The sequence below is a fragment of the Trematomus bernacchii genome, unplaced genomic scaffold, assembly GCF_902827165.1.
Source record: "Trematomus bernacchii unplaced genomic scaffold, fTreBer1.1, whole genome shotgun sequence".
In the NCBI taxonomy this organism is placed as follows: Eukaryota; Metazoa; Chordata; class Actinopteri; order Perciformes; family Nototheniidae; genus Trematomus; species Trematomus bernacchii.
In genome coordinates, this window is record NW_022987821.1 from 1,348,340 (window position 1) to 1,361,752 (window position 13,413).

Consider the following 13,413-nt stretch of genomic DNA (forward strand, 5'->3'; position numbering starts at 1 on the left):
AGGAGAGGGGCAGGATGGGATTTGTAGTCTTAAAGGAAAAACATTTTGAATCAGTTTCTTTTGGGGAAAAACGAATTAAAGTGACACTATGCAACGTTTCAAAGACAATAACAACACATTATTTTTGTATTCATATTTACATTTAAATCATATAGAATTCTAAAATGATAATTTACTCAGGTCTTAAATCTTGGACAACAGTAATTTACTCAAATGTAAAAAAAATACAGACAAAGTATACCCGTTTAAATAAATTCATTTATTTCTGTATGTTGCTATCCATAATCAATACAGACAAAAGCAATACTGGACTACCAGAATTTAAAAATCATTATAATCATCTCTTGTGAGCATCACAATAAACAGTATATTGAATTATGTACAATGGAAGACAACGACACATTCAGACCGAGTGAAGATCAATCTGATTCTGTCCATGGACACAGAAATGGGGAAAGCGCTTGGAAACATGTCAAGAACAAAATTCCCAGCGACAAAAACAAAAACACTTGGCAGAGAGAGAAATGTACAAGGAGAAAAGCAGCTTCTGCTCGCAATAAAAAGAAAATAAATCATCAATGCAATGTTACATTTGGTTCCACGGTTGTAAACTAGATTGTATTCATGTCACTATTGCATATGCCATTGGGGTAAAGTGTGTCAACAAGGCAAAGAGATCTCTTTAATAAAATAGACAGTATATTTTCATATAGTCACTGAGACTGTGAGGGAGAAAAGCATACAATAACCTGTACAACCCAGAAGGAAAAACCCCATCCCCTTTTGAAAAATCTGTAGCCAAAGTCTTTACACAGGAATATCATTGCAACATAAAAAGTGTATTTTCAATAGATTGTTTTAGTTAAACTCTTTCTATGTACAAAATATACACCTTCAAGAATCTGCAGATAAATAAAACTTAGCGTAGTAGCTCCAATATTATTAAACTCTGTCAAAACCGTTTTCCACCTTGTGTTTGTGTGTTGTTCCCACCAGTTCAGCGATACATTCAGACATGGTTTTCATTTTTACAATCTACTGTACACTGAAGAGGTGGTGAGCCAGTTGGAGTCGGCACAGTGGATGACGCAAACACTACAATGTGAGGAGAGCTTAGAGGGCTTTCAGATAATATTAACCCACTGGCGGCCATTTTGGAGTTTGTATACATTTTGACTAATCATTTCTCTTTAGAGCACAATGTTTGGTTCAGATTAAAACAAAGACTATGACGTTTAAATGAATTTAGCATCAATAAAGCACACCGTCGCTAGGGCTTTGACCAGTTGCTAATGGTAGCCTAACTAATGACAGCTAAAGTGTGCCATTATTTTAGCATTGTCCTGACATTGTTAAATAGTTCGTGAAATATAGTCTGCAATTCAGATATTGTTCAAACAAAATATCTGACTAAACTTGTTTCACCAGTAAATCTCCCTGTTGGTGCCAGATGTGGCCTCCCTACTTTTACTTTTTGTGTGATTGTCCCGCACTGCCAACCCCTTTTCCCCTTACTTTAGCCCTCGTTGGATGACCAGAAAACGTCTCGACTGTGCCCCAACCCTGACAGTTTTCATTGGCTCCATCGCCCCTTCATCGTCACTTTAACTATACAGTTGTACTGTCAAAATATATCACAGCAGGGTGTCCTGCATTTTACTCAACAGCAGTCAATAGGTTTGAAGGTAGGAGTGTGTGAGGTTTTCAGGGAGGAACAGTGCAATCAGATGCCTGGTGTTGTGGGGTCTGAGCTGAGTTACAAACACATGCATAACTCTTAAAGATATTTAGAAATATATTTCTGTAAGTCCAGCGCTTTGATTGGACAAAAAATAAACTAGGTTAGAATAAATAAGAAATGTGTCATTAAGAAAATACTTTAATATCCATAAGATAAATCAGATGTCAAGCAGCCCCAATGTACTGTATATTTCTGAAATCATATTTTAAGCAAAATGTCCACAATAGAATAACAATATAGAGGTCTAAACAGACACACTGTAATATAATATGTATCTCTTATCTCATAGAAAACATAAGGACAATATAGACATTAAGGCATTGGGTAGGTCTTATCAAACATTCATCTACCAAAAATAAATAAAATATCTCATCTAAATATAGTTATATCAGTGTACCTTGGTATCGTCGCTGCCTGGGCCATTTTTATAGTAGGTTTCATTTTCCACTGTCATACAGGTTGGTCGTAATTTGTCTCAGGAACACACTCGCACTCATACAGGCAGTCATAAAACTAACCTCAAGTAAATAAATAGTATCAGGGTACCATTCAACTATTGTTATATTCTGACTATCTTTGCTTCTGTGCTTGCGCCAAAATGTCGGTCACATGAAAAATGGCCTCTGAAAGCGCAGTGAACATTAGACGCACCAACACACACACATCCGCCCACACACACACATACATGAGCACACCTGTGTTGCCTCCAGCAAATTCATGACATGCATAGACGATGACCTGCTTGTTTCGTAAGTGTGTGAGAGTGATGCTGAGGGTCCAGACAGTCTTTTAGGGCCCAGTGGTAGGGCAAAGTAGATTTCTTGTTTCCAGCAGCAGGTTGGTGAAGACGCCAAGTCAGAGGACAGACGAGACCTTCAGTCTGAAAGAGGGGAAAAGAGGGAGTTAGTGGAAATATCTTCTGATTATAACACTCTTTGGCAAGCTTAAATGACTGTCTACTTTCTAATTGTAAAAGAAAAATGGAAAACCCCCAGTTTGTGGTCTGATTATTTTCCCAAAAACAACACTTGTGCCAACAATGCAGAGCGTTGAGACTGCAGACATGAGAGAACAGTCTACTGTACAGTGTGAACCCCTTCAGATTAGCTTGTGCCACAATAACAAGGAGACACAGGAACACGCAGCTCGAATAACAAGAACACAGTGTGCTGCACAAACAAGTACCATAGGACGGATTTGCGACGTGTGAAATGGGTTGTTTTTATGTTCATTATGCTGATATTTAGTCTGATTTCTTATTTGATGTGTACAAGTTTGATGGTAGGTGTCATGTCTTTACACACCAGCTGTTTTTTGCCGCTTAAAGGATGGCAACGGTCGTTATTACATAATCTGGGATGTAGAGCAATGGGGGGTGGGGGTCTCCTGTCGCGCTGCCGTGTTGCTATGGACACACAGTGAGCGGAGGAGAACCAGTACATGATGCATCTCTGATATTATACAGAAACTGAGGGTGCGTTTATAGTGGAATTTATAATTATGAAGGATGAGGAAGAGGGGTTGTGCAAGCAGAACGGAGGAAGGATTTAGAGTGGAGGGGATGGGGGAGGGGCACTGGGTCAACTGGAAGCTTCCAGGAAGAGATCCAGTGGTGAAGGGCTAACGGTTAAAAGGTGGGGGAAAGGGCCCCTTACTTCCACGAGGACAATATGCTCCATGTGTCATGAAACCACACGAGGATTGCATGGTTGTATTGAGGTTTGGAAACTTCTATCAGAGTAGGGCTGATGAAACTCTTAAAAAAACAGTTGGATAACCTCAAAAATGAGAGGCGGTTGGGCTGAAAGCGAGGCTTTTCTTAGTAACTGAAACGTTGCCATTTTTGGAGCTCGGAGTCAAGCAGTTCTCATCTAAGAAAAGAAGTCTTAATACCTATTTTTATTCGAAACAATTATAAACAGAGGAGAGTTGAGGACACTATGCATGTTAAATCTAAAAATGAATCCCTGTTTCTTATAAAATGTACTATTAAAATGCATATACAAAGATATTACTCTATTTATCTTATGATTTACTAGCCAATATCTATGCAGGTTTCTGTCGCGATTACGCTGACCTGAGATCTGGACAGGATGAACACACCTTGTGTTACGTATTAGCCAGCTGCTCCCCGTGGAGTAGCTGCTGATCTACCCCATGCCGTCTAATCTCGCCACAGAGGCTGTAATCTCATCTGGAGCCGTGGCTGGCTAAATGTGGGGAACGCTGGCCACGCAGTTATCTAGCAGCTAGCGCTTCAGTCTGGAACATCCCGGCCTACTTTAGCCCCCCTCCTCCCCGCGCCACGACACACACAAATACACACACACACACGCTGGCTGGAAACTCTGACACAAGAGCCTGCGGTGTTACGTGTGCACGTTTGTTCTCGATATATATCAAGTAACATGGCATTTCTGGATTTCCTGTCTTGGCTTTTTTGCTATGTTATGTTTGAGAGATCTCAGATTCAACGCAGGTCTGACGCAGATTGTAATAAAGTATTCAACAGCTTTTGTGTGTGTGTGTGTGTGTGTGTGTGTGTGTGTGTGTGTGTGTGTGTGTGTGTGTGTGTGTGTGTGTGTGTGTGTGTGTGTGTGTGTGTGTGTGTGTGTGTGTAAGCAGGGATGGATTGAACAATCAGGCTGATGGATGGCTGAAATCAGGTGTCACTTTTACGCTACTGCCAGAACAAAATGTGCCAGGTAGAAAATGAAGCCACAAAGTAATCATGTTGGCCAAATTCCAACAGTGGAAAAAGTAGAATCAACGCATCCCTTATGCCAATGTCAAAGTCTACAATTTGGTCTACAAAATGTCAAAATATACCAGGATTATGTCATCGAAATCCCTGTGCTTCTACTGAGCATGCTCAGAGCGAGTTAGGCATGCATGGCTGTGCAGCTAGACCCCTTTCGCTCGCTGCACCCTCTAACATCGTAACGCACACGCACATCATACAGAGATAGACATGCTCCGGGTGCATTGAGATCCGGGATGACATCACTCACAATACTACTGACTGGATGGCGCCAAGAGGGAATGGGATTTATGGAGAAGGACACGAATGCTTCTAATCTGGCCGATAAATTACACACACACTCATACATGATGCTGATGGTCATGCTCTGCGCAGCCTGTGGGTGCGGCAGATGGCGGGCAGTCATTAGTGGAGGGATAGTGAGTAGGTGGGGATGTGTGTGTGTAGGAGAAAGACTTATATTAAAGTATTAGTGGAAGGGAAATGGGTAATGGGCTTACATGTATGTGAAGACAAGGCAGATTGGCATGTGTTTAAGGCTCCATTTCCACCCCATGTCCCTCCAAACTACACACACACACACACTCACATCAGAGAGTGGCCATCTGCCACATGCACTCAGGAGGGCCCCTCCAGTCTTGGTCCCTTTATCCTTACTTAACTCTCCTTCTTCCCTTACTTCTAGGGCTGCTCGATGTTCCAATACAAAATTGTTTTTGTTAATATTGAGATCAAGAATATTAAACCCTTTTACTAATTGACTTTGGAAATATCATCCATTAAAGAATGAAAAAATAATAATAATACAAAGAAAAAGGTCAAATGAAAACAATATACTGATACTGTGAATATAACTGAAAAAAAAAATATATATATATATTTTAGAAAATAAATAAATACAATATATAAATGTATAGAATACAAATAAAAATCAACAACACTATGTCATAACACCTACAGAAAACTCCTTAAATTAATGTTCAATATAAAAAATATAAGAAATATAGCAAAAATGATATCAACTATGTTGCCACAACTTACTGAAAGCTCCTAGCAAAATCCCCCATCCCTATCTTACACCTGCTATGATGATGATTATCAACACGCCTGGTAAAAGGCAATGCTCATATACGAGTGTAACCGTAGTAAAAATCATCTCACATTGCAAATCAAGCTTCTTTGAATCGTCAGAGGGAAGATAAAGGTATTAGTTGGATGTGGCGGTGGAAACAGAGACGGCTGACTCGGCTAATCTGAGTCTGGTACAGAACATCCACCTGGCTGAGCTGCGGCTGGCTGAGCTGCGGCTAGCAGAGACGACGGCTCAGGTTAGGGCAGAGGTAAACACCATCTCTGAATCACACTCAGACAGAACAACCGGTAAACAAAAACCTGACCTGTACGCCAGGCATTAAGACATCTAATCTGACTGGAGTTGGAGCACCAAAAGAACGTAAAGCTCCAGGGTTATGTGACCAGGAATGCAGTCACGGCGTCATATGGGGGGGAAATTCCAAGGGGCATTTGATTGTTTTGGTTGTACTTTGATCCTGACAAACACTCGCCTCAAGAGCTGCAGCATTCCATTAGAAGTTCTCATTCCAGTCAATTGCCTGCGAGGGTCAGACGGGGAAGGAATGAAAAGCTGCAGACTTTTGGGTCTGGATGGCACATGTTGCGGGGGGTGGGGGGGGGGGGGTGGTCCAGCTTCACCTCCTGAAAAACAGTGGGGCCTAGCACCAAAAAACCCAAGCAGCGCACTTTGAGCTCCTTCACCCCGCTTTGTCAGTAAACAAGCACAGAATGCACCTTGGTTGAAAAGGGGCCCACCGATGACTTTATTTGTTTCTTTAAAAAAAGCCCCTCCACTCCTCTTTCCACTGCTGCATCCCCCCCTCTCTGCTTGTCTTACTTCTGCTAAGTGAACAGCCTAATGAGGCAGAAGGGCAGTGGAGTGCACGTGCCATCCTGCCCCATTATGCACGCTCTCCCACAAACTGGAAAACAAAAACAGGCCACTCTCTTTGCACATCCCCACCAAACTGTTCACTGATGCAGGCTGGAAAAAAAGAAGGGGACAAAAAAAGAGGCTCCCTGTGAGAAAAACACACCCCGACTGCTCTGCATGCGTACGTGCTACAGTCCACATGTATGTGCTCGACTCAGACCCTCCCACTGCTTACTGGAACAACTTTACAAGACCACAAAAATATTTGGACTCCATTGCAAATATGAGTACAGAACACATACAAACAAACAGATGGACACAGGGGCCATTATTACAGCCTGTTTAACTTGAAAACAGCCAATTGCAACACACTGAATTTCCATTCTGTGGTGGCTGTTTTTCTTCATCCCTGAACAATAATAACAACTTATACAGCCTTTTCCTGCTCTAAATGAAACCTAATATAACTTCTCCCTATACACAGGGGCCATGAGGTGAAATAAAAAGCCACTTTCTATTCAAATGGCCTGGAGCCGGGACAAAAACAAGCCCCCCTCTCTCAGCCACTTTTCAAACACGCTCAGCCAGGAATGTGCACCGTGACATCCAGTTACCTGATGGCCGCATAGCAACTCGCCCACTTTGTTGTTCTCCCTCACTGCCTACAAGGACACAAACACATATCCACTTGTGCTGGGCCTCCCATTTCAGCGTAAACCCCCTGACCCCCCCCCCCCCCCCCCCCCAGCCCTCTTTCTCCTACCCCCCCTCTACGTGCTCACAAACACATGTGAGTTCACTGTGTGCCTGTTAAACGGCGAAGGGTCAAACGTGGCTTTAATGTCAACATTCTGCTGTTCCTGATTTGTTTACAAGTCTGCTATCCCACGCCGCAGCGGTTCCCTGGGATATTCTGGGACACTATTGATTATGGGATGGTGGGAAACAAGAGGTCCATGGAGGTCACATTGATGTGCAACACATCCGAAAGCCTACCCAACTGAAAAAACAACAGCCGGAAATGCCCGAGGCCCCGTGTGACATTAGCAGACCTCACTAATAGTTGTGTTTTATGAGGAATCTATCATTCCTCTCATTCATAATAAGCGTTGGTGGAATCCCAATATCTGCTTGTGTATTTATAGTGTGTGCAGAGGCAGCATCCGGCTCTGTGCTGTCGTGGGGCTTGTTTACTTCAGAGCTCTCAGCCTGGTCACGTTTCCTAGCAGCCTGCTGCTGCGTTCACATGTTGTGGGAAAATACCAGATTTAGAAGGAGCAAAACAATTGAAAAAAGGTGTGATTGATTGCAACTAAAATCAGAAGACTTCCTTTTGACACTACATGGTTGTTTAATCGCAGAGAATAGTACTCAGAAGTAGGAGCTTAGGAGCAGCTCCTGCAGGCTGCGTCAGCACCGCCTACGTACGTACTTTGAAATCCACACAGCCAGTTTGAATTTGAATCTGGAGGAAGGACAAGATTGCATGCATCCTTGTTTTTCCTTTTTTCCATTTGACGCTTAACTGTACAGTGCAGTTCTCTTTTCTCACAGCAAAGCCAAACTGACTTCTGTTTAAAATAACGGAGCATTCCAGCTAGAGTGGGGATAAATTATTCAACAACAACACATCTGACAGCAACCTCACTCACCTTTGGCAGTGGTTGCGGCCTCCTTGAACCCCAAACACACATACGGGGAGCTGTGTAATCCATTGATGCCCCCTTTGCAGCTGCTGGTGGGTTTGAAGCCAGCCAGGTCCTCGCATTTCTCCACGTCCCTGTTGTCCAGCAGGTTCAAGGCAATGTAGTTCAGTCCGTTGGCGTACCCGGCCGAGCTCTGCCGGTTCACGGGGCTGTTGCCGTACTCCTCGTCCGACCCCTCGCTGCTCCGGGACGAGATGTTCTCCACGGAGCTGTGCCTCTTCATGTCCCCGCGGGCGAAGGAGGGGAACACCGGGGTCACGGTGGCGGTGGAGGAGAAGGTCTCGGAGCTGTGCCGCCGACGGCCCTGAGGGTTGGCCCGGATCACCTTGGCGGAGCAGTCGGGGTCAACTGCGGAGGAAGAGGTGCCCCCGAGCAGGAAGGCCCCAATGCATTCTGGGACACCCTGGTCCTCCAGAGAGAGCCTCCTCTCCCTGCTGCTCTGGCTGCTGGAGAGTTAGTCAGAAAGAAGCCTTTATTTTCATACTGGTCAAACAGGGATTATTAAGCAAATATGTTTAAATACTTAATTCCTATTCTTTAAAATAATACTTAAATATTAATGTTGATTATCAGACAATGTTGGCCTTTGCTTGTGATCAATCTAAGGGCCAGACTATTACAATTAATGACAATAAATGATTAAAATAACACAGATGCACATACCTTGCGGTGTTCTGAGGAACAAGCTGTGGTGGGGAGCTGGTCATCCCGAATGTCATCTCAGTGTAGTCGTTTTTCCCCTCGTCACAGAGGCCCTGAGACCCTTTCTCAGCCTCCAGATGGTACACTCTGTCCTCCTCTGAGCACATAGATAACTCTGGGAGTGTGTCCAAGCGCTCAGCGGGAGTGTGTGCCTCCTTGGGCGAGTGTGAGCCCAGCTCCAGGTTCATGTAGTCTGACAGAGAGGACCTCCCGGGGCCCCCTCCGCTGGAGCCCAGTGATGAAGACTGTCTCTCCGTGGACACATTGGAGGGTGGGGAGAATCTGGCGCAGCTGAAGTCAATGTTGATGTATTCCCCGGGGCTCCTGGGTTCTCCGGGCAGGGGGTGCTCGTTCATGCTGGGCAGGGTCCTCAGGGTGTCCAGAGAAAGTCTGTTAGGCCTGCCAAGCCTCCCTCTGTAGGGCAGGCTCTCTGCCCGGCCATGCCTGACTGGGGAGGGCACGGAGGGGCTAAGAGGGGCTGCACTGGGCTGCATGACTGAATAATAGTCTGACTCCCCCACCCTCTGCCTCAAACTCTGGGGGCTCATCAACACATACTGGTTGCTCTCCTCATTCTTGGAGGCCTGGAGTTTAGCAGGGAGTGTGAGAGAGCCGCCCTGGTACGCTGACCTCACTGCTGCATGTTCCCCAGATAGCAGGCCCAAGTAGTAATCAGGGGGGGTCTGGAGTGGAGGTGGGTTTCCAGGCGACATGTTCATGTATTCACCGTTCCTGTCTAAGCTCTCCATGGACGATTTAGAGCTACACCACATTCTCATGTAGCCGCTGTCCTCCAGAGAGCTGCTGCAGGGAGAGTTGGTTTTGTAGCCGCCGCTCACAGTCGCCTGGGGATGGACCCTAGGGTTCACAATCTGCTTCGGTGCGGAGACACACATGGGGCTCATGGGCATGTAGTCTACTTTGCCAGACTGGGCCGTTAAGCCTGGCGTCATCGGCATGTAGCCATCATCAGCGAGGTTACTACTGGAGCTCCTGGATGACCCGATTTCAACATCTCCGTAGTCCTCAGGGTAGCACACTTTGGGCGATGCGGAGTTCTGCCCGTGAGCCATCCTCATGAGGGTGTAGTCATCCAGGGAGGCGGAGGCCAGCGGCGCCACAGCCCTCTGTTGACGTGGCGTGGTGAGGGAGTGCGTCCTCTTCCTGTAAGCGTTGTCACATGCAAGGCCATCAACCCCAACCCCAGACCTGGTGACATTTCCCCCCTCCATTATCATGTAGCCACAGGGGTCGCTGATGTCCCGGGATGGAGGGGTGCTGGATAGGGAGTCGGGGGTGTCGCTGCGGGTCAGGGGGATGAATCTGGGTTCACTTGGGCTGGAGCTGTCAGTGTCACTGAGGGAGCCAGAGATGGAGGCGCTGCAGCTAAAAGGCCGCCGGATCTTGTCAGGAGTGGAGATGCTGGCCCCCCTGGGGGACATGCTTATGGGGCTTGAGGTGCCTGGGGGCGAGTTGGACACGGGCATGGAGCGGCTGTGGTGCAGGTTGGAGGAGGACTCCAGCATCCTGCAGGTGCGCCCACTGCTGAGCGTGTGGGACCTGATGAGGAGATTCCCAGAGTTGGGACTGGTGGGACTCCCGTTGACAGATATGGACATGGACACAGGCCGGGTCACACTCCCGTCCCCCTCGCTGGCCGTTCTTATCCGACATGATGTGAATTTCCTCCCTGGGGAGTTTGCTGCCATGCTATCTGTCCTGGATCTCCTCACCAGGCCTGTCTGACTGGGGGGGAGGTTGTTGAGGTTGCGTCGTGTGGGAACAGAAATGGGGTTAGTGCTGGCAGACTGGCTCTTGCTCCGCGGCCTGAACTCTGACAGCTCCTTCATGGCCTTCATGGCCTCAAGGATAGTCTCATGGATGTTCTGTGCAACCACTGAGTCCTCTGCCTGCATCCAGAACTCCCCAGGCCCAGTGACAGCTGAGCGACCCACCTCTATAAAGAAAAAGGTGTCCGAGTGTCCGCATCTCCTGATGTTCATGAGCTGTAAACTGACAGCAGCTGTTTCTGAGTTCAGTTTGACAAAGCTGATGGTCCTGCTGGACAAACACAGCCTGTACACTCCAGTGAGGTTCTTGATCTGGCCCAGACCTTTGGATTTCAAGTTGACCTGCCACACCTCCTTATAGACAGCTGTTGCAGGAGTGATCAGTCCGTAGTTGGCTTCCTCAAAGCCCACTAGAGAGGAGGTAGAAGCAGGGCTGTCGTACACTTTCCCCTCGGCTATTAAATCAGTCAGAACCGAGTACCAGCTCTCTTGCTCCTGCTCGTTGTCTGCAGCCACGGCAAAGTACTCGTCCTTGGTGTAGAGGGCAATCAGGTGCTTGTGTTTTGCGTCGGCCCGTTTGTTTACGCACAGACACGAGTCCAAAGTGATGACCCGTTTGGCAGCGGACTTGTTCCTCCATTTCTTCTCGCTTTCATAATACTCCAGCCGCGCAGGGCAGCGCTCCGTCGGCTCGCGCAGCACGAAGAAGCGCCGGTGTCCGTGTTTCTGCTTCCTCAGGTATCCGCACTTCTTCACTCCGTACGTCCCATTCGATAACAGGTGTCCTCCCGTCGCCGGCGGACTTGCCATTTCTCTTTTTTCAAGTTCCAGATAAGCAAAAAATTTAAAAAAACTCGTTTGCAAAAAAACTTTAATGATATCCCGTTTTAAAAATGTGTTTAATCCATGGCAGAGGTCTATAGATGTGTCCTCGGCCACGGTAGAAGCAACAGTGCAGCGGGACTGATCTGATCCAGGATAAAAACAACATGTGACGCTGCTGCTCTAAAAACAGAATAAAACATAGAGTCATAGGGGGGCGGGGCCTCTGCAGGGGCCGTGCCTGTCCATCGACCGGCTCTGACGCTGCCTATTGGCTGATTCAATAATTCAAGACAGGCAAACCCCGCCCACTGCTTTCCCAACAGCTCTCTCATGTATGAACAGAAATCAGAAAAACAACCAATTCCTGCATTAAAAAATGAAAGTATATAGAGGGCTATTGTTATATATCTGTTTTACTGCAGTAGATTGATTCCTCCATCAAACATTTTATTATTTTTACAATGTCATTGACAAGTCAATTTAGATTTATGAGGCGTTGAAATTATGTTGGATTGTAACCCTTTATTTATGAGGCTGTAAAAGTGTAAACAACCCTTACGTGCCATTTGTTATATAAACCTTGTTGTGGTCTATATTTAAACCTGTGGGTATTCCTCCCCAACTGGATCCTCCTATCATCACATCAGCATGTATCTCCCATCCAGCATTTGGTAATAGTTATTGCTGTATGTTGGTGAATCAGCTGAAGGGAAGGAACCTTGTTTTGTCAGTTATTTAATCCTATTATACACTTGTTCTGCACTTTGGTGCATTGGTACAAAGTGTTTATTTTGAATGAAAAACAGCCATCTCACAGAAGAGATGACTAAAGACTTGCGTCAGAGACTTCTGTGTCATAACACGCTGCAGAAATGCTGCCATCGTCTGGCTGCTCACACACAACTCTTCCTAAACATGAGTTTAGCAAAACAAACTAAACTTTGTTCCTTAGTTTAGATCATGATCAGAGAAATGGATAACTGCAGGCTGTTAAGGGGTCGGTCAGAAGTCAGGGGGAAGATAACAGACATCAGCTCATCAGATCATCTTGGTAATTACGTTACTAATTCTCCATGTGATCTTCAACATCATTAGTCAACTCATGTTGACCCCCTGCCCAAGCTAAAAACACATGGTTTGCTCTTTATAATCTCCCAGAAAGCAGATTACACCTCTATTGATGAGGTGTCAGTGTGCATTAGATGCTATAGCTGATTGGGGGCTTTAACTAGTTCTTAATGAGCATATAAAAAACACATACTACAGATTAAGGGTAATCCCAGCCTTCTCTAATCACTATTGTTCTCATTGTTTTTGTTGATTCCGGTGTGTGTGATCTGTGACATTCATCCACTGCCTATTTTTCTGTTTTTGCACAAGTGTTAATTTATCCGGGTTAAGCCAGGTTAGCATGTGTTTTCAGCATTAGTCGTCACCTTTAATCTGAGATATGAGCAAAAACATAAACACCTTTGCCGGGATTTAGTAACACATATATAAGCAGCCTGAGGGCCAAAACAAAGGAACAAAGGGCGTATTGTTGACACTTTACCGGCAAAGATGTGCAATAACTTGGCATATAATCTGAGGGAATACTGCTGAATGCCGAAGAATGTTGTTTTGCGGGCTATATGTTTTGCAGGCAGTTCATGGGATGTTCTGTACTGATTCCCACAGGGTTTACTACAACACTAATCTGTGTTGTTCTGCAGTGATCTTTTATTTGTGATAATGTCCAGGTGTGCCATCTCAAAAAAACACGTGGCATTATCCTGGTTTGTTCATGGACTCTTTTTCTTCATGTGAAGTAAACTGTGTGTACTGCAGGCTGATTTTGATACAAGTAAAAGAAAAACAGCTGCAATTAGGAGCTCATATCCTTTAAGGTTAATTTTCAGTATGGTAATAGTAGATATAGTTGTACTATTTGTAAAAGTGGT

General features: G+C 45.5%; 1 protein-coding gene across 2 annotated transcripts; it reads right to left on the reverse strand.

Annotated features, from left to right (window-relative positions):
• Nucleotides 1-238: 238 nt before the first annotated feature.
• On the reverse strand, nucleotides 239-11,638 carry LOC117498969 (insulin receptor substrate 2-like). Of its 2 annotated transcripts, none has more exons than XM_034151185.1 (3): nucleotides 8,820-11,638; nucleotides 8,103-8,602; nucleotides 239-2,621 (listed from the first exon to the last, which is right to left on the reverse strand). In XM_034151185.1, the coding sequence occupies exons 1-3, from the start codon at nucleotides 11,456-11,458 to the stop codon at nucleotides 2,617-2,619; spliced, it is 3,144 nt and encodes a 1,047-aa protein (XP_034007076.1). In that variant the 5' UTR covers nucleotides 11,459-11,638; the 3' UTR covers nucleotides 239-2,616. The 2 variants fall into 2 exon arrangements, with proteins under 2 accessions (XP_034007076.1, XP_034007077.1); XM_034151186.1 differs by having other exon boundaries at nucleotides 8,103-8,599; nucleotides 8,820-11,458.
• Nucleotides 11,639-13,413: the final 1,775 nt, after the last annotated feature.